At 39.9% G+C, this 21,806-nt stretch overlaps 1 protein-coding gene across 6 annotated transcripts in view; it reads right to left on the bottom strand.

Annotated features, from left to right (window-relative positions):
* The window catches only part of plppr2b (phospholipid phosphatase related 2b), a 64,101-nt gene that overhangs the window by 35,971 nt on the left and 6,324 nt on the right, over positions 1-21,806 (bottom strand). For 3 of the 6 annotated variants that reach the window (XM_081609470.1, XM_017306459.2, XM_017306457.2), the window contains 2 exons: positions 16,632-16,742; positions 2,475-2,663 (listed from right to left, as the gene is read on the bottom strand). In XM_081609470.1, the coding sequence (XP_081465596.1) occupies positions 2,475-2,663; positions 16,632-16,742 (300 nt within the window). Of the gene's footprint in view, positions 1-2,474; positions 3,342-16,631; positions 16,743-21,645; positions 21,732-21,806 lie in introns of those variants that run through there. The other 3 variants (XM_008415665.3, XM_008415679.3, XM_081609505.1) reach the window with 3 other exon arrangements.

Here is a 21,806-nt window from a genome sequence, read left to right as displayed (position 1 = left end):
TCAGTTTACATTCACTCATCAAGGACAGGGTATATTTTAAAAACAATAACTGGATGTGCAATTTTGAGTCTAAATTGGAGCCAGGTTTGTAGATGTAGTCCATGCATTTTCAAAACAGTTGAGGTCTGATCTTTACAGAAGTTTAATATTAGCCTGCTGCATTCAAGAGATTTTGGACCGGGTGTTCTGTTGGAACATCCGGTCAAGTCTAAGACTTAACTAAAGCTGTTGATTTGAAGTGAAGCTGAAAACTCTGCAGGTTGTCCCTCTGTCATTATGCTATTCGGTTGAGCAATCCACCACCCTGGACAGTGATCATGACTCTTGGCATGATCAATAGACCTTTGGCATCACTTTGGAGCAGCCACACAGGCAAATGACCAGGAGTGGAGTTATGCAATATTTGTGCATGTCATTTATGTGTAGATTTAACTTAATGGAATTTGCTTTATGGGCCAATGACTAAATTAAACCAGCATTTATTTATTTGTTTTGCTCTTTCTTTGTAAATCATTATTTGACTAGTTAACATTAACTTTTGCAGCAAACCAACTTTTGCATCCCTTCTACGTCCCTCTGAGACAGAGAGCAAGGCATTAGGTTCTAGAGCATTGGTAAGTAAGACAAAACGGGTCAAAGTGTTTTTGTTGACAAATGTTCTTAACATGCATTTCCTTTTCATCTGCATTGGATGAAAGATACTCATGAAATGAATGTGGGAGGATGGAAATGACCAGACCTAATCTTTAGGTACCAACTATCTATCTGAGAGGGAATTGCAAACCCAGTGCATCATCCACCAACACTACAATGACTGATTACCAAGCAGATAGACTTAAGGTGGGTACAGACCAACTAGTTAACCCCATCATGACTGCAGCTGCTTCACAGCTATAATTCGAGTTAAAACTGGAGGGAAGAGCTCAGAAAAAGTTACAGCAGTAAAATCGGTAAATCCCAGCCTGGGGTTTTTCTGCATGGAGTTTGCATGTTCTCCCTGTGCATGTGTGGGTACTCTTCAGATACTCCAGCTTCCTCCCACAGTCCAAAAACATGACTCTCAGGTTGACTGGTTTATCTAAATTGCCTTTAAACACAAATGCGTGCATGCATGTTTGTCCTGTGTATCTTTATGTTGCTTTGGGATAGACTGGCTACCTGTGCCTCTCGCCCAATGACTGTGGGAGATAGACACTAGCCCTCCCTGTGACCCTGCAAGGCCAAGAGTGAATAGGCAATTGATGGATGAATACATAGATTTATATAGTTTAAGCTCTGAATATTAGGAGTATCCTTGTCAATGTTTGCTTCAGACTTGGCATCCAATCATAGCTTGTGGATCGACAGTCATATTCTGACTCATACCTCTTACAGCTCAAACGCCATATTTTATAATCCTCAGGAAACAAACTGTCAGACAGGATGAACATTTTGAAATCCACTTCAGACATAGTGTTTACTAAAGTCAATCAATAGCCTCGTATACTCTCATGACCCACCATGAGTCCTTATGACCCCTCTGTGATGTCACTGCCCTAGATATTTACGATGCAAAGATTTTATTTTCACAAGAAATCTTTGAATTTTTACAAAATCCTGTACTGTAAATTTATTTATTTTTTGATAATCCCCTTGTACTTCACTTATTATGCTTATAAAATTGTTGAAAAGCAAATACACTTTAGATTATTTGCTTTAATGTGAGGCTCGGTGATAGTCATGTCGTAATGCCGCCTAAAAGCAAGACATCTAGACAGCCGAGGCCTGGGGGTCAAATTAACTCATGTGGGCGGCGCTCTGAACGTGATGCAGAGTTATGTTTCATTACTTATTATTTCCTGTTAGAGGAGAGAAAGAGATGAAATTCCACTTATTAGCTTGAAACACCAATTACCGTGGTTGGTAAATGCTTGGTGATGGTAAAAAAGGAGAATTAAATCAGGTAAAATCCAATGAATGAAACGTTCACCATGACCTACTTTTTAAAATTCTGCATCAGTGTTTAATTATTAAACACACTTCCTGTGCATATGTCGCACGTGAAGACGGCAAAAATGGTGCAAGTGAGCATTTTGTGAACAAACACAGGAATCCTTTAAAACTAAAGACTAGTTTGGTTCCTTTAGGACACTATTTGAAACAGGAACAGAGTCTATGCACAATGTAGCTGTCTCTGGTTGCTCTACGGAGGACAAATATAGTACCCGTTGCCATGGTTATGCCAGAGAACACATTGCCACAAACAGCTTTGAGCACCACGAGGACGCACACCTACACACCCCCCCACGGCACTCTTTTCACCACGTGCAGATAAGCAGAAACCTGTTTATGACTAATTGCACTGAAGCAGGTAATCATTTCATCTGTTTGCATTAGATGTGAACATTTCGTGAAGGTGAGCGATAAGCGCTTTTGGAGAAACTGCTGCCTTCCTTTTTTTTTTTTTCCCTTAAATAAGTTGCCGACCAACTCACCGTCACAGTGGGGATGGCGGTGACGAGGGAGTAGACCAGGACCGGCGGCGCCTTGCTGTAGTCCTCTGGTCCTGGATATGGCTTTGAGTAGGCTTTGTCGAAACAGAAGAAGCCCTGGATGTGCACGGGGAACGTGTCCGTGTACTCAAAGTAATACGCCAACAGAACGGTCCCTGCCATGATCACCAGCTGGAAATAAAACATATTGGTAGCAGCGTCAGGACTGGGGAAAAGAGAGGGCAGGCAGAAAAAAAAAGAAAAAAAAAGAAAAGTAGGAATATTTTTTTTCCTTCACAGAGCAAAATGACGGATGCTTCCTTAATGTGTAAAGTAAGCCATTTGTGCGAGGAGAGAGAGAGAGAGTGAGGAAAGAGGTTGAGAGGGAGGGAAGTAGATAGAGACGGAGGAAGATGGATAAGGAGGAAGCAGGAGAGGAGAAAAGAAAGCAGAGTGGGAGAGTGAGAGATCCCTTCAGCAGTGTCAGTGTTCAGAGTAGGAGGGGAGAGAAACAAACTGAGCTCGCTTGGGAAAAGAGGAAATAAAGCTTCATGCAGAAGCAAGAAAAGGGAATGAGAAAAGGATGAGGGGGGAGAAACAGATGGGTGAGCGACAGAAAAGAGGGGCAATGAACAGAGGGAATAACACAAGAAGAGCAACATATGCATGTGTGGATCTCTGCATAACTGAATTTATGGCTCTTCTGACATTTCTTAAATTTCAGCTGCATGAAAAACATATGCGACACGACTTCCATAACTGCTAAAAATTCAATCACAATCATTCATTAGCAATTCATAACAGAGTGCATGGGTGAAATGAGAGAGGAAGAGGAATGGTAAATATAGAAACCACAAAAAAAATAAAAAATGCACGCACGCATTTCGGCACAGATGAGACAGATACGTTGGTACTAATTAAACAGCGTACTCATGCTACTGTTAAAAAAAGAAAAGAACATCCAATCAGAATCCAAGCCTCTGTCATTCTATGACTGAAGACCTGTGGTTTGTGGAACATCCTGACAGTAACCTAAAACCAAAATATATTAAGAAAACAAGCACAGCAAAGCCAGCTGTTGATCAGTTTGACTTCCATCTGCAGCCTGGATATTTACGTGATGAGCTTGCTGCGTATTTGAAGGACAAATTTGTTGATAGAAAAGCGTGAGGGGGCTTCTGAGGGCAGGCTGAGCTGGATTAAAGCTGCAGGGACACAACTCTTTGCTGTTTCAGCTGTTTGATGGCTGTTCGTATAGCCATTCCTTCTCCAAAAGAGCTGACATGCATGCACTGTGGCCATAAAAACATGACATAGAAAATAACTAATACTAAAAACTGTAAAGAGTACTTTCTAATTGAAAAGAGAGGATAATCTCTGCTGCGACCGAGTAAATACTGTGTCTCTATATCCGAGAGTTAGGATAAAATGAAAGGTACTGCCATGAATAATGTAAATAGATATAAAACTACATGGTTGTAAAAGAAGTTAAAGAGAAAGAAAGTAGAATTTGACTTTTTCTAGAAATTGGAATTGGCAAATACACAATAGGCTTTATTTATCAAAACCTGACGTAGATCTGGGTGCAGTAGTAATCAGAGAACAAGTTTCACATATGATTCTTGAAATCATGAGCAAGCTGTGAAGCCTGGGGTACAAATAGGCAGGTGTTGATATATCTGGTGGCTGAAAACAGTTGGAATTTATAAGCCACAATCCACAGAATTGGAGACATGGACGTCGATCTCTTTTTTTACTATCTTACTGCTCAAACATAAATATGTTGACAGTCGGACTGCCGGGTCAGAAGTTGACCTGACAGTTCTCAGATCTGAATTAGTTCATAACGTCACAGAGCCTCATATTAAACCACAGTATAGTGCAGAACTGGACAGGACAAACGGATGCCACACACTGCCTGGGACGTGTTCAGCAGAGCTCCTCCAGCCGATCCAAGACTCAACCGTCTCCTCGTCAAGGAGACACTGCCGCCCTCGCCTCTTTTAACCTCTGCATGGAGAACACCTGTACCGATATGGCTTTAGTGGTTTATCACTTAAATGCCCTCTTACATTTTGGCATGGTGAAGGACAAAGTCGACATAATAGTTATGCGTGTTTTATGTACGAGACATCACTGAACACTGATATTTCTTTTAAATCTGTTAATGGGATGTAATTTTAATCACACATATAGTCCAGATTCATGCAGTAGCACCACTGGAACAGTCATCATTCTGAAAAATCCTCTGCTCACTCCGGAATCTAAAATGTTTTCTATTTCAGAAACTTTTTTTTTTCATGTGTCCTCCACATATTAAATAGGAAAGCACACAGTTTTCATGTTTCCAGCTAAAGTTCTCAAAATTTGGAATACTGCATTGATGTAGCAGCATGCAGTCTATGGAATGCAACTGCAATCAGCCTTCATTATCTCCAAAGTAAACTGTTGGAGAAAAATCACTGAGATATAATTCGCAGTATGCAAATTATGTACATTTTGAACTAAAATTTGAGCTTTTCCTAAACTCATGTCCAAGTGGACACAACCAAAAACGAAGGAGAAAATGGCTGTCCTTCATGGCTGTCCTTCCTGTCTCCAAACTCGATCAAGAGGGCCTTCAAGCAGTCATGTTGCTCTCTCGATGTCTGTCCAGGACTACAGCTAGCGCCCCTCTTCAGGGCTCCTCAGAGGGTTCGAGCAGCTGTGATGTGAAGCAAGTTTTGTTTTAACTGTCTTTGTTAAGGAAGGATAAGATGACCTCAGTCTCACCGCTTATCTGTGTGCTTTCTTTAGAGATGCTGAAATGTAGTGAGCGACTCCAAATGAACTGTAAACTAAAGCAACGACCTGACAAATGCAACTAATTGGGATTCAAGTTATCTTTTACCTGGGGTCCACAGTACAGTTAGCTTCACGCTCCAAGCACAGCACGGCCAGTCGCAACCCTCCGTGCAGCAAAATTGCTTTGTTTGTCTCCTTTTTCTTTAATCTCATAGCGCTTTGTTTGTGGTTTTGCATTTGATTGTGTGGGCGTGTTTCCATGTGCACTGAATTTGAGGATATCTGTTGGTATGTGGGTGCATTCCCATGTCTCATGAGGAACTCAGGCACAGGCGAGCTACGGTGAATGTTTCTCTCCATCATCCGGTCCTCTGTTCTGCCCAGGCTACAGAAGGCTTGAGGGAGGGAAGTGAGGAGAGGTGGGAGGACGAGAAAGATAGAACATCTACAAACACCCATTGAAGTTAAATATTTGAAGGCAACTACTGAAACGCTCCTGAGAGATTTATTGTTTTACATTTTTATGTAAAGTTCTTGCCATACGTCGGTGTTAAAACGTCTCAATCAGCTGAACGTGCAGCACAACGCATGACTGGAGACAGACAGACAGACCGGAGTGTTGCCTCTTAATGCAAAAACACGTCTCAGCGTGGAAGGTGTTGAGAGGAAGAAAACTCAAAATTAGCTATTTTTACTGCCAGTGAGGTGTTTATAAATGGAGTTAGAGGAAGCACAAAAGGTCTGAGAGCTCCAAGAAAACCGGATTTTCTACGGATATGACGGCTGTCTAGTAAGTCTCAAACAGCCGAAGTGGTAGTTGAGCATATCACAGGAAGCACCATAGCTGCTCTGCTTTATCCTTTTCACATGCTGGAAAAGGAAATGTTAGTAACCTTTTAAAAAATCTCACAACTAACAAAAGGATCTTCTAAATTGACGATGAATGCACACATTCAGTGATATTCTTAGTAATGCTAGGTGCTCCAAGTGTGCTAAATCACTTATATAAAAGACGCTGAAAACAGTTGACAATGCCAACTCTGATGTAATACTGACTTAGTTTTAAAATAACACTAGAATCCCATTTGACTGCAGAGTTCTGTAACACCAACTTGTCTTTGGTCACAGATGTGGTGTGAATAACAGAAATAAAATCAGAACAACCTTTTGATTATAATGACCATGTTATTGTTAGCTTTAAGTACTCACTATTTAGCACAAATTTTTTTCCAACGCTTCCTTATTAAATATGGTGTTGAGCTGAATGTCATTTGAGCTTTTTGTGCAGCTCACTCTGCAGACACTGAAGGTTTTACTAAATACTCCTGAAGGTCAAAGCAACTTCAAGTTGATGGTTTCTAATTAGCATCAAGGCGACGCTGCAGTCTCCTTGGAATATGAATTTGCATAAATGGAGGCCTTCTGCAAACAGAAGGTAAGGGGATCAACACCATTATGTGTTTGTTCATTGTTTGCGAGTACTTCCTTGAATTTACAACTAAACGTCTTGTCAGTATGACAAAAATTCCAAGTATAGTCCAAGTTGGACCAAGTTGCTTGCTATGTTTTTGGATCTGACAAAAGCAGCACTTTGGTCAGAGGCTAAAACCTAACGACTAATTAAAATGTTGTGAAATGACAGCAGATAATTAATCTGATTCATTCCAAACCCCGTATTTATCCAGGTGGGCACATAGTCAGACCAGAAAATAATTATTTAGCAATGCCAACTTTCTTTTTATTGCCTTAATCACAATTCCTGGTGTGAAGATCTTATCTGTTGTTTTCACTTTGTCCACGTTCTAAAAGTTTTCATTTAAAAGGACATATTTTACACTCAGAATGAAACCAAATACACTAATACATGACTGGGTTTACCTCTCTTTTTTAACCATCGCCAATTTGAAATTACAAGCACCATTTTAACTATAAGCTCACCACTTTGTCTGCCATATTGTTCTCACAACAACTCAACCCACTTTTAATAAAGGCTGCCATTTTGATTTCTTCTCCTACCAGCAGTTTATACACATATTAATTAACTCTGGCAGACATTTACACATGCCTCATGCTGCTTGATTGGATTTATTATCCTGCGAGTTGGTAATTACCAGTTTAATAAATTCTGCTGAACTGTTGGGGGGAATAAATAAATGCCTGTGATTGTTGTAAATGTGTAATGAAATAACAGATCAGGGGCCGAGTCAATTCTCTTCTTTGCAGAATTATGTTAAACCTGACTTTCAAATTTCCTAAATCCTTTCAGCAATGTAAGCTTTGAGAAACATGCAGATAATCATAAATGTTGCAGCTCAGCTGTTGCACAAATTTCTTTTCATCTTCTCCCTGCTTGAGGTTCTCGGGTGTTTGGTTGAAAATGGATGAAATTAAATTTAAGGTTGTGTTATACAGTCAGCACAGATTCAGCCATAGCAATGAACATAAGTATATAGAATGAGAAAGATTAATAAAAAGTCTTCCATTTCAGCTGATCAGGCAGCCTAATAAAAGCTTGAAGCTAAAACCTCTGAAGTCGAAAAGCGGCAAAAGGAAGAAATCATGTCACAGAAAGTGGAGAAAATCCCCAGAAAGCCCTTGGACTGAAGACGCGGAAAATAAAATGTGACAATAATAGAGCATTATGGGTAGGAAAAAAAAAAAGCAAGGCGAAAATAGACTGGGCATCACTAATGTCTCCTGGGGCCAAACTGAGTTTGCACATGCAGTAAACGGTGCATGTCCACCTTTGGGCTGTGGGGAGCAGCCAGATGGCAGAGAAGTCAACTGATAAAGTCAAACATGTTTAAGGAGGGTGAGAAATTTGTGGACAGTGGCTGGTGTTGAGTTGACAGCGCCCCGCTGGCGCACTACGAACGTCAGGATGAGCCAGACTCGGGTCGCTCTGTTTTCCTGCCAACATAACCGGCGTGTTTATTTACTTAAAATAAAATGGTATGTCAATCTAATGCTTAAAGCATGAACACGGATTGAACTTTTTATAGCGACCGACCAAATAAACATTAAGATGATGCTTAAATATTAATTACTGGGACTGGCTTTGTAGGGATCAATAACAATGAGCCTAAAATTTAATGCAAGTTTAAATGTCTTCTCAAATCTTTCTGAAAGCTGGCATCAAGTGTTATTTCTAGTGTCAGGCTGGTTTTACAAGTTTTTATCGTTACTTCCCCTCTTGTCTTTGTCACAAAAATCTTCCCAAAATTAGCCTGAGATGAGGCGGCACCTCTCCCCCTAGTTTTCAAATCTGGTTTCCAGATGAGCTCACATAATTACTAGCTGGTGTGAACAGAGCATGTGAGTATTTGACAGCAGCTATGGTCTTAATTCTACATTTTTTAGCAAACAGGCTTAGACAGTGATGGTTGTTTTTTTGTTGTTGTTGTTGTTGTTGTTTTTTTAAATTGCATGCTGTCATACGGGAGTGAAAAGCTGCCTAATGCTGAGCATCAAAGTCATTACATTTGCCCCATATTCAATAGAAAAAGCCACATGAGACTGCTGAGAAAAACAAGGGCAACACGCAAACTGAGCTTCATCAAATCAACACTGGTGATTACAATACATAGGCTTTACTGCCCCCTAGTGGCAGTGGATTGCATTCATAGCAAGCTGAGAAAGAAAAGCAGAGAAGACTGAAAGAAGTGAACTAAAGGGAGAGGTAGCGTGCAAAATATGTGACTGGGAGGCAATAAAGGGGAACTGGAGGAAGATAAAAGATGGGTAAAACTGTTAAAGAGACATTAACTGATCACAATAAGCAGCAGAGCAAAGCTGAGTATGCCACTGGGAAATAAATCTGAGGGTGCAGAAAAACATCAAGAGTGGCTCCAGAAGAAGCAAATAAGGGCACATGGGAGACAGAAAGAGGGTGAGAAAAGCAATATACCAAGCAACGCAATGCAGGGGACGATGGCAATGGGGATGAGCAAAGAGTCACCTGTCTTATGGGTACAAACACAAACTCTCTTCCTCCTTCATGCCTCTGCCAGCTTCTTCTCCCTGTTTACTGAATCTGCTTTACTACCTTAACTCATTCACTCATTTTTTATTTTGTATCAGAAGAGTTTGTTCTCCACTAGAAATGCACCCATTTGAATTCTGTGGCAAATGTCCAATCTTTCTTTTTGGTAAAGCTTTAATCTCTGGATACAGATTTCTCCGTAAGAACCGTAACATAAGCGTTAAACAGAGTTCTGATTTCTTGTTTTTTACTGGCCTTTATTGTTTTAGCAGTGAAAAGCTATTTATGTTAAGCCGCTGTAATGCTGTTTCCCATCATGCTGTGTATGCTGGTGTTTTACAGAACACTTTACATGGAAAATTAGCACCTTCAAAACAGGGATCAGGGTTTTGAAACATTTCATGTAGGAAAAAAACAATTACTTGACACACCACACATTTCTAAAGAATTTTAGTTTATCAAAGAAAACCTTTCAGCGGCAGAGATATAATCTTTTTCCATTAGCAAGTTCACAATATTCTGTGTAACAAGCAGCACAGGCAGCAGAAAGAATCAATGTGTAGTTCTGAATCGTGTATTAGCATGAATCTTAGAAAGAAGCAGCAACACTGAGGGATGATTACATACCATCAAGTCAATTTTATCTTACAGACTTGCTGCAGAGACGATCCTATCTTTTTATTTCAGCAGAGATCATTTGACTTCGACTACACCTCAGCAAGCTCTTTTAATGCCTGCGCATAAAAGGAGATTGTAGAATATTGTGATATATATGGGTTTCTCATGCCTATGTCTCTCTTTCTATAACAAGATAACAGGTTGGAAGCTGCACCGACTAACAAGTGTTCCCAGAGCATCGAGAGATCCCAGTGCGGCAGAGAAACGGGCAGGTGCTATTCATGGAGTCTGAGCTGAAAGTAGGAAATAATGTAAGAATGAACTGGTAAAGCTTTGTGACGGTACGAGTGCTAAAGAGGAAGAGATATTTTAAAATGATCAATGTAAGAAATTCTAGTTAAGAAAATGAGGATAGTTATTACACCGAGAAATGTATCGGTGTAATAACTACATTTAGGATTATCCCAAACAGCTGAATTACCGTCCTGACAAGATTTGTCACCTTCCCTGTGTGCAGTGAGTGGCTTTTAATAGTGCACAAATTGATCACAGCGAGGTTTAAAAGACACACGTAAATCTGAAGGTGCATTTTCAAATGACTTACCGGGTCATGATTCACAGATCACTTGATGACTAAAAATGACTTACATTCTCAAGTTTTGTGGGTTTGGCACAAACAATGTGGTTCAGATCAAAGATCTAAGACTGTAAACAGACAAGAAATAAATCGCCTGAAGGTAATAGATGTACTGAGGAGGTGTTGAACCAAGGGAAAATGGATAAATGGCGCGAAATCCCACTTTATTGTTGGCAACTGTGGAGTAATGAAAGCAATTCTTACATCAAAAATAGCACCAATCCAACAAGGTTGAAGTCGACCTGCCAATATTAGGTCTCAGATCCATAGCTATAGGTAGAAACAAACTTGTAAGCTCTGCAAACTGTCCTGCCAGGACTGAAGGAGTGAGACAGAGATATAACAAAGCCTGCTGGAGCAAGCAGAGCTGAGACAGAAGAAGATCCTTCAGTGTCCAGCTTATATGAGAAAGATGCTGATCCACACAATCTGATTGAGATACTAATAAATATATTGTTGTAATATATCATAATATATTACTACAATTTGTCATATGCAGTTTAACAGACAGTCAACCGTGCAAGGAAATGCTGCCGACAAGAGGAACCAATCAATTCACCACACACACACACGCGGACACCCAAACACACAGCAGTGTCATACTATCTCAGATGGTAACCATGACAATGTAATCCATGCACATCCATATATATGTCAAAAATAAAAATATAAACATTTACAGGGCAAAATGTATGAATTTTTGTGCAATGCTCTAAAACAGTTTCTTTTGACTTAAGGAGCCTGACAGCGTGGCAGTAAAAGCTGTCTTTTAGTCCTTTGGTGCTAGCAGTCAGACTCTTGTGCTGTCTGCCAGATGGCAATAGAAGTCTGTGTGCTGGATGACTGTGGTCCTAAATGACGCTGTGTGCCTTTCACAGACACTGGCTGCAATAAACGTCCTGGATGGGAGACAGACTGCGATGTGCCTCCTGCTTCACTCTTCCAGCTGTCAGGAGCTTTTCCCACACCGCTCTGTCGTCCAGCTTTCCAGCAGTCTCTCTGTGCTACACCTGTAGAAGTTGGTGAGGATGCTGGTGCTCATGCCAAGCAGCCTCACTATCCTCAGGAGTCATATATTTCGAGGTTGCAACAGAATAACTTTGTTTTGAAGCACTTAATGCATCTGGACATCCTGTATGAGGATCACAGCCAGATGAAGAAGAAATGGAAGAAAACACAGAAATATGATGTGATGGTGCAACATCTTCTGAAATCACAAAGTCTCGTTATACTTCAGATCAATGTGAAAGATGTGAATGACAAACGGGGTTTGGGGGGGAGGAAGGATTGCTCACCCTTACTGTCGTGTTTATCAGGGAACAATGACCTGAAAGTTACCATAAACCCTCCTGCATGTCCTGCTTTCCTGAGCCCAGGAAAACTCCAAAACAGATTGTATGTGGGACTTTCTTTTTGCTGCCAAAATGTACTCTCGATCACAGCTGAAGGATGGAATATCAATGGGTGAGAGAATCAAACGCTTCGTCCTTTGGCTCAGCTCCTTCTTCACCACAACATACCACAGTAACTCTCATATTGCTGAGGTTGAAGTCCTGATCTTTGAATCCACTTCAAGCCATCTCTTGAGATATGTGCTGTGGTGATGCTTTTATTTTTTTTAGAAGTGACCAGGAAGCCGGTCAGATTTGATGATTGAAGATGGTTGCAGACAAAGTGTAATACTTGAAGGATCAAATCCATCCCCTGTTTATGAACGCATTGAGCTCATTGTTGTGCGTTATCATCCATCTCACCTAAACATAAATAAATACTAAATAGTGAATCATTAAGAATGGCATAATGCAAAACTCAATAAATCATATTATGTGGTGAAAATTCAAGGAATGTGTTTCTCTTTTAGAACTAATGTGCATATAATATGCAAATATGTTGTGCGTGAAAAGAGTTGGAAATCAAATGTGTGCTTAAAACTGTAAAATTACAAAGTAGAGAGAGATTATAATTGACTATAAAAGAGCTGAGGGATAACAGATGTGCTGAGAATCAACAGAGACGGCATAGGCTGTAAAGCTGAAATATGATTTGGTCTGATGCGCAGCAGTCTGTTTATTTTACAGAACTCACAAAGCCATGGGAGGAAGCAGCCAATGAGGCATGAGAAAGGATTGACGGCGAGGAAAGTCGACTTGTCTGAGCCAGCAGTTCAGACAGGAGTGAAGCTGGGAAGAACTGCATGCTGTGATCTGGGGGGGGAGCGGGAAATGATGCAATCAATGAGCGATTAATACGGTATCTTACAACTGAAACAGCAGATATCTCCCTGGAAACGTTGAGTCAAAACGGCAGAATGAAAATCTCTCCTCTCACACCAAATTTGTCTTAAAGCTGACAATCTCTTGCAAAAATACCCATACCTGTTGACTGTTTTCACATTAAAACCACAAACGTAGAACCAACACAAAGTAGCTAGTAATTTTGAAATGGAAAGAAATGTACAAAGTGTAGAATGCATCTGTATAGAGTTGAGGCTGAGGTGGAGCTTCACTTTCCAACAGGTTAACAACCTAAAATATTATAAATATGCTCTAGATTTTCATTTCATGAAACAATTCCCCCCCCCCCCTTTTCCGTGTTTTATTGTATGATATGAAGTAAAGGTAAAATATGCTGAGGTTTTGTGGTTGTCGTGTGACATCATATGAAAAAACTCCCAGGGTCTGAATACTTTTGCAGGGTATTTATGAGTGAGCTTTTAGAGCAGATTTTCACAGTCAGTCCGTCTGACCCTGACGACATCAACTACTGAGCAAACGTCTTCCCACCCGGCTTGGTCAGGAGCCAGTCGTATCAAAATGAATCTCCAAAGAGGAATGTCGGAAGCAGTGCCCGCATGAGGCCACACCAAGAGGGGAGGTGAGATGAGGATTCATCATCTTTCCATATTGTTTTCTTTTTACTGTTGTTCTATATGTTATACAAAAAGCGCACAAATGAGAAATAATCAAATTTTTCATCAGAAAAATAAAGCGTTCACTCAGGGACAGAAGATAAAGACATGAAACAGAGCTGATCAGAGTCAGATACTGCAGACAAGAGCTCAGATAACAGGAGTGATGAAATGTCTTCAGGACAGACTGAGGGACAGGAAAATGATCATCAAGCAGATACAAAGATAAAGGGCGAGGGATACATTGTGAGCAGCAGAGAACCAGATTGTATTGATAAAGACGGAACGAGAAAAGGAATCATCATCAAGATGGCAAGAGAGGAGCAGGAATCACACGAGGCATTTGAATAGAAAAGAAATAGATAATGAGATGCTAATGTAGCAACAAAGGACAGAGTGCCCTCCGGGGGGAGCTGTGCAACAGCAGGCAGCTTCTGTATGAAAACAGATGAAGAGGGGAGAATTTAATTTCAAAAATGCCCTTTATTAAACCACCACAATGCGTGCGACTTCGGTCTAGTTCATTCGAGGTGATTAAAGTCAAGCCAGATTCACATCATCCCACCTCTGGCTGCATCTGAGCTAACGCAAACAGAGGCAGAAGCCTCCAAGGAGGATGAGAAAATGGGAAGAAATTCCCACCCTGGGTATGAATTTCTACCTCCGGTCTGTGGAGTGAGGTGAGCACACGAATGGGGGTCCGCTGAGGACAAAATCTACGTTAATGAGACACAAATCCAAAGACAGAGCTAAAAAGAAACATCTTCCCCCCCTTTTTTTTCAGGAGACTCGAGAGAAAACATGAAGCTGGACAGAAGCGCTGAGGAGCAGGGAGAGGTTATGATGGAAAGACGGGCTTGAGTGGGCGGAAGAAGTGATGAGATTTTATGTAAAAGGGGGATAAAATGGAGAGATCTGGTGCAAATGATGTAATTACTCAAGTGAATGAGTGTTGAAGAAAAGTGATGCCAAGAACTTGCATGAGGAGAGCGCCTGTGAACGGCTCCGGAGAGCATCAAAGAGAATACTGTAGGAGGGGAGGGGTAAATATATGCAAAGCTATGAGTAATTGTAAATTTGTGCAATAAAAATCCGCCCCCCCCACCCCTGAGTCGCTGCGCCGAGTGGTTTTATGCTGGAAGAGTGTAACAGTAGTGGTTTGTCTGAACCGTTGAAAAGCAATCGGACCTCAAGAGGATGTTATGAATGAGCTCCAACAAACAAAAGAACAACAGGGTCGAAAGAGGTTCTTCTAAAGATCTTTTTCAAGACGAGGCTGTCGCTGCAGCTGTAGCTGCAGCTGCAGCTGAAGCTGAACTCAGTAAAAGATCAAACGTGAAATGAGACAAGATTTTCAACAACATCAAAAGTTTGGGCTTTTATCTCAAAAGTTTTCTCAACCAATTCTTTGCTTTTCCTAGCCTGCAGGATTTTTTTTTTATCTTCAGTATGAAAGTCCAAGCTTTTCACAATTATAGCACTTTAAGAAAGCATTCATACTTCCCTTGTGCAGCCACAAACTTTGATTTATTTTCCGGAGATTTTACGTGATAGACCAACTAAGTAGTGCATAATTAATCAATGTGAGTGAAACTACACATAATGTTTGTTAAAAATTATTTCCATGGAAAATAAATAGACAGTGTAAGCTTCGGTCACATTTATTCGAACAAATCAACATGAAATCCAGTGCAGCTAACAACCTTCAGAAGCCACATCATATCTGTGAAGGACTCAGGTGCACCACCCAGCCCAAAGATAAAGCTGTGGTAAATTTGTAAGAGTTAAGTTAAAATTCAACATCCCAAGATTTGAGTATCTCACATTGTGATGTTCAAGCTGCCATAATTGAGGAAAATTATCAGTCATAAGCCAACCAAAATGTTTTCGGCCTGCATGCAACTGTGTGTCAAAGAAACCTCTGCACATCACCCTAAACACGCCATTCTCAATGTGAGATACGGCGGTAGCAGCATCATGCAGAGGGAATGCTTTTGTTTGGCAGGGAAAGTTAAACTGGTTAGAGTTAGAGGGAAGATGGATGCAGCTAAATAAAGAACCAAAAAAAGCAGTTAGATGCAGGAGGGCAAAGGTTCACTTTTCAGCAGGACAACCCTGAACATACATAGCTGGAATAGAGCAGTTCAGATCAAAGCATACCCATGCGAATAGTAAAATGAAATAGAGTGTAAAGTCTAGACATCAAAATGCAATTGAGAATCTGTGGAAAAGCTTGAAAAAACTCCACACAAACTGAGTTTGACCTGTTTTACAAAGACGAATGGGCAAGAAAATTCAGTTTTTAGAAGTGCAAAGCCAGAAGAGACAAATCCATAAAGAGCTTTATTTCCTAGATATAATTCACCTTCCACTTTGCAGATATGCACTATTTTGTTTCGATCTTCTACAAAAATACCCCAATAAAATTCAATAAAGTTTGATTTTGTAACGTGACAAGAGTTAAAAAATACAAAAGGGAGATGATAACATTACCTCTGCATATTTGCAAGCTCATTAACCTTTCTGCAACACTGTAATTGCATTGCCTGTTGTTGACTTTAAACAACAGCAAAAAGCTAAGTCAACGCAACCTACTATCGTTGCTGCGGTTCACACAACTTGCAGCATGGGATGGCCAAATTGGGTTTCCCTTCTTAATTAGAGCAATAAATTTGGAAATATTAGCAAAGGCCACAAGGGCTGCGCCAGGTCATTAAGGGATTACACAGAGAAATGAAGAGCCGTAGGAAGAGGGAGAGAGAGAGGGAGGGAAGGAGAGGAGCAGGAAATGATGAGCGAAGAAAGATTTGGAGAGGACTTCCACGATAGATCCCTTCACCATCCTTTTAAACGTTATCACTAAATGATTCATGGGCTGAGGATAATTACCCATTTGTGTTAATTCATCCAAATCAATCACTCTTTTTTGGAGTCAGTGAACTGAAAACAGAGCCTGCCATCTGATTTCTGCAGCTGACAGCCATTCATGTTAATCTGCCATGAGAAAAGCATCAAAGGCTGAGAGATAGAGATTCAAGCAGAGAACATTCACATGATGGAAAATGTTCTTTTTCATGCTCATTAGTGTTCTTTATGGCATTTCATCCTCCTGGATGTTTCCACAACTATACCAAAGAACTCGGCACTTTTAACTTGATTCTCTGTCACAACCCTAACGGATGTTGTGTCTGTTGAACCAGATCACTGTGGGAAATATTATTTCAAGCTCACCTCCACAAAGAGGAAACAGGGCACGATGTAGGTGCTGGTTTTCAACTGGCCTCTGTCTGCGGTAAGGTTCATCACGGGCCTCCTCTGCGATGGTCGCTGACCGTCAATCATCTGTAGGAGATAAAGTTCATTGTAACGCTTTTGTCTATCACATGTATTCATCTCTGTTTAAAATAAAAAATATAACGCATATCCATGCAATAAAAGTATAGTTAAAACTGAAGTCATGGTTCTGTTAGAAAAGGTTCAATCGTCGCCTTAAATACAGATGTTTCAAGTATCTTTTCCATGAGTGACGGCAGGATGGAGCAGATGGGTAGATTGGTACCTTCTCTGCAGCAATACCTCACTGGCATGGAAAAATCTTGGGTTCCCCTAGTATCAGTTGCATATTGGCACTGGGAAAAGCAATGTGTTTTCTTCTGGTAAGTGATGTCTCTACAAAACCATTTTTGACAATAGATGGATGAATTTATGAATACATTGACTCAGAGTGGCATTCCTCTTGTTTTTCCCCCTGCTCAACAGAGCTATTTATTCTCCCAAATATTGAGACAAATTCAAAAGTACAAGGGCAGGTGATTTGTTGCTTTGGGCAATTTGTTTGTCTCCTTAATCTGTGATGTCTTCACACCAGCCTGGGATCTCTTCCTCTGCTGTGCTGACCCACAGGTTGTGGAAACTGGGTTCATTTCCATTGGATATCAATCTATTGCTCTTTATACAGAAGTGATGAAAATTGTCACTTCAACATGAGAAACAGCCACCACTAGAACTCAAATCCTTCGTTTATTACCAGATTGTTATGAACAAAATAATGTCAACCAAATTCAGTTTCACAGTTAGGAATGTTAAACATGATGGTAAGACATAAACAAAATGCTCTCAAGAAGTACATGCAAGGTATTACTTTAGATTTATTTTAATTTGAGCCGTCATATTTCTCCTCACAGTGAATATATTCCTATTGCTGAAGCCTTAAATATTTTGATGCCTTTTACAGCTTACTGGAAATAGCTGCAATTTATGTCTAGTCTAATATGCTTTTCTGTCTATTTTCTTAAGTATTTTTGTGAAATTGCTTTATTTTAAATTTCTGCAACATATTTTACCTGTTCTTTTGATCATGCATGATAGAAAGAAAAAGAATGATCGCTGTCATATATTGTGTTAACAAAATATATGAAGCTTTAGTGAAATCCTCCACCCCTCAAGCCAGTTTTGCCTTTTCTCAAGTGTCTATTTCATCAAAAACTGCATCTTTAACTTCGAAGTGTGAGATTCAGACTGTAGCATTCTTGTAATACTTTAATTTTCTTTCTGCTTTAAATAATTGAAACATTTGTAAAATCCTGTGGATAATTAAAATGATTTTTCTTTAAAAATACTACGATTGCAGGCACTTTACCAGATAAAGGTTGCCTTTCTGAGGATTTACAGAAATGGCAACAGTTACAGAGGATCAAGCCTTTACAGTGAACAAAAGAAGCAGGATGTATCTAACTAGCATATTGAGGACAATTTGAGCGTTGAATAATGTAGCAACCATGCACTCATAAATCTAGATTTCCGATAGCCTTTGTGCCCCGCATTTCTGCATATAATCCTTTCTGAGTATGAACGGGGAATCCTTTCTCTACCCGCCGTGAGTAAAAGGTATGAAAAAAACAATTTTTTATGCAAACGCACACCTACGCTTTTTGCTACACACACATTTGCAGATGTGCAAAAACGCACACAGTGGTACATCCTGCATGATACATCAAAAAAAAAAAAAAAAACACACTCAGGTATACAGGCGCAAACACACAAACCGAACACACAGGAAATGGGAGAATGGAGGAGGAGGAGGAGGAGGAAATGAGGCTGATAGGAGGAGAACTAGAATGGAAACAGAGAAGTGATGATCAAAAACAAAAGCCTGACAGAAAGAGATAAGAAAGAGACAAAGTCATGGCAGATGTTTGGAGACAGAAGTGTGGATGGTGAGGTAAAAAGCAAGCAAATTCAGCAATGGGAAATAATTGTGATAGTTGGATAACAGGTAGAAAGAAAAGAATAAAGCCTCAGATGACAAAGACAAAAAGAGAGAAAACAGGAGAAGGAGCAGAGCGTCAGAGTAAGAGCTCATGAGAAGCTTTGGGGTTTCTGGCATGCAAATCATCGCGCTCGCGCTCAATAATGTCGGCCTCGTTATGTGCGGAAAATCTCAAAAGGCATTCAGATCATACGTCTTTGATTAAAGCGGCAAAAACATTTTGTTAGGAGTTGGGAACTTTCTAATCTGCCTGTTATTGCTCATAAAGAGAAAAAAAAAGCACAAAACACCAATCCTCTGTATATAATTTATTCATTTTAGGACCAGCTGGTTTTTCTCTGCAGATATCACGCTTATTCCCTCATCTCCTTGGCAACAATTATCTCCCCAACTTTATAGCGCCTCGTCAGCCCTTTCCTCAATCAGCGGTTGTTACGGCAGAAGTGGAGAGTGCTCCACTTCACAAGGTTGGATGGCATCCATGCTTGTATTTTGGCCCTGAATGAGTAATGAAGAATAATAGATAAAAGGCGAGTCCTTCAGTCCTGTCCAAACAGGCCCTGAGAATTCATTATGAAAATGATAATAAATGTAAAAGCACACAAATCAGTAAAACATGATCAAATATTAATAAAATGTATAATCTGTGCATTAATAAAGCAAGAATTAAAAATGCAACAGACTGAAAAGAAAAACATTTCATTAAGATCTCCTCACATCTGAAGTCGTTTAATCCATCAAAAAAATTAAGGCTTTATTTTTATTCAAAGTTCAACAGGCTTTTTTAACTAAAATGAGATTAAAAGATTACTAATTTATACTTTACACTGAAAAATATATATCACATTGATCTTGCAAGCTCAGCACTATCTGTGCATACATATATATTTGAACAGTCCCTAAACTTGAAATATTAACAAATTTGGGACTAATTAAATTAATTAGCCAATAAATGTGTTAGTAAAGTCTCCTTGGTAATTTGGGGTTAACAAAGCTTGGAATGCAGACAGTCAGACATGCATCTGAGAAATAGTGTTACGTTGTCTCTTAGATGTAGTTGAAGTAGAGAGGCAGAGAGAAATCAGCCGGTGGAAGGAATGGCCAACAGGGCGAAGAAACATTAAAATCTGATGTTTTCCTCATCAGGAAATGATGTTTTCCTTAGTTGAACTAAGTGCTGGAACTCTTAGTTGTGGAAACTGTTAGGGTACATAACTCAAAGTACAGAAAATATCAGAAGCTTTTTACTAGTAAAATTATAATTTTTTTGTTCAGGGTGAATGAGACTTGGATGTGTAATGGTCATTTCACCCCTCCACCATTTTGTCATTTTGTAGCAGATACCAAATTGAGTCACCTTCCAAAGGATACCCAGTAGTACCCAAATTAGGGATATTTTGTTAAACTGGCAAATGGTCAGCCAACCAAAAGCCAACTTCAACAGATAACAGGAAGGCTAAGCATTGTACAGCAACTTTTTGGTTTCATTGTTTGAAGCCCTTACCATCTGAAACCAGGAAATAGAGCACATCATCCCAGCTCTAAAGTCCTTACACTTATTCCCCTTACTCTCTGTAGCTCAGAGTGTAGACTTTCAAATACATTTTGTTGTTTTATAAATCACTCAGTGGTATAGCAACAAGATACGTCAAAGACCTGTTGTTGTATCAAGCTTCCAGCCACGTCTTCTGATTCAAGTCCATTCATCATTCCCAAAACCAGAACCAAACATTGAGATGCAACATTCAGTTGTTGTGCTCTACTAATCTGGAACAAACCATCAGAAAACTGCAAAACAGCTGAAACATTGAGTTCCTTTAAATCAAAGCTAACAACCCATCCTTTGAGAGGTGCCTATGAGTCATAAAATCTTGGGTATTGATCAGTATATTTAATGTATATTTGCTTGGTGATTTTGATGATGGCATTTGATCAAATGTAATGTTTATCCGTAGTTGTTTACGAATGCTTAATGGTGTAAAGCATTTTGAACTGCCTTGTAGCTGAAATGTGCTGTACAAATAAACTTGATGTGATTGTTAAGGAACAGACTGGATTTGGACATTTTGCAGCTTCATGAAATGCCTTTGCCTTCTGTACAAAATACACATCGAGATCCCTGTTTCATGTCGGTATAACTGTTCTAGTCGTTAATAGAAAACGGTAAAAGCAGATGAAAATGTTAATTCTGTAATCATTTAGGTTTTAATTTAAAGGAAAGCATACATTTCTAATACCATACAACTTCTAATAGAACAAAAGACTTTCAATTTACTTGGATGTAGTCCCCAGAAAGGCTAAAATTGTTATTAAAATAAAAAACTGGGGTTCAAAAATCATCCACAACACTCTGATCAGTGCTTCTGTACCATTAAAAATGCTCAAACCCAAAAAATATTCAGTGAACACTGCAGCAACATCACTGCATATACATTACGTAGGTTGAAATATAAGCTCTTGTTGTAAAGTGCGAACCGTTTTCAAAGAGAAACAGGATTCAAAGCTCCACAATCCACAGAGAGCACATTGTAATATTTATGTCATGAAGATAAAAGAATCGTATCCATACATAAACACGCTCGCACAGGCAGCGCGCTGTACATACAGTGTTTTGGAAGATCTTTTATGTACTGCTTTTCCAAAGCTGTGAGAAGCAATAAGGCAAAAGGCTGGCATGACTGATTCTCCATGCTGTTCACTATTATGTGCATCTTTAAGCCCTTTACTGGTACCACGGCAACAAAAGGCTAAAAACCTCACTGGCACACACTCTGATTCACAAACGCACACACATTCATGCTCACGCTAAGGTTTTCTCCTACTACTTACACTCAAAAAGTGACTATTATTCAGGGACTTATTGCATGCCGATTTGGGTATTAGTAGAGCAAGCAGGCACACGGTTGGTACTTTTTTAGAGTATGTGAGTGCATGTGTGTGTGTGTGTGTGTGCAGCTGAGCATCCCTGTGACCCACATTGTTGAACCTCAGGAGCGGCACAGCAGGAATTCCATCTGTAGGAGGACGTCTTCCACTCCTCTCTTTACCTTTCTCATCTGCTCGCTTAAACACAGACACACACACACACGCAGTTTTCCAAACAAACCAGGCTTAGCAAGTGGTTTGAAAAAGTCTCA

The sequence above is a fragment of the Poecilia reticulata genome, chromosome 1, assembly GCF_904066995.2.
Source record: "Poecilia reticulata chromosome 1, P_reticulata-male-v2, whole genome shotgun sequence".
Lineage (NCBI taxonomy): Eukaryota > Metazoa > Chordata > Actinopteri > Cyprinodontiformes > Poeciliidae > Poecilia > Poecilia reticulata.
Note: the sequence above shows the minus strand (reverse complement) of the source record. Positions and strands in the feature narration are given on the sequence as shown.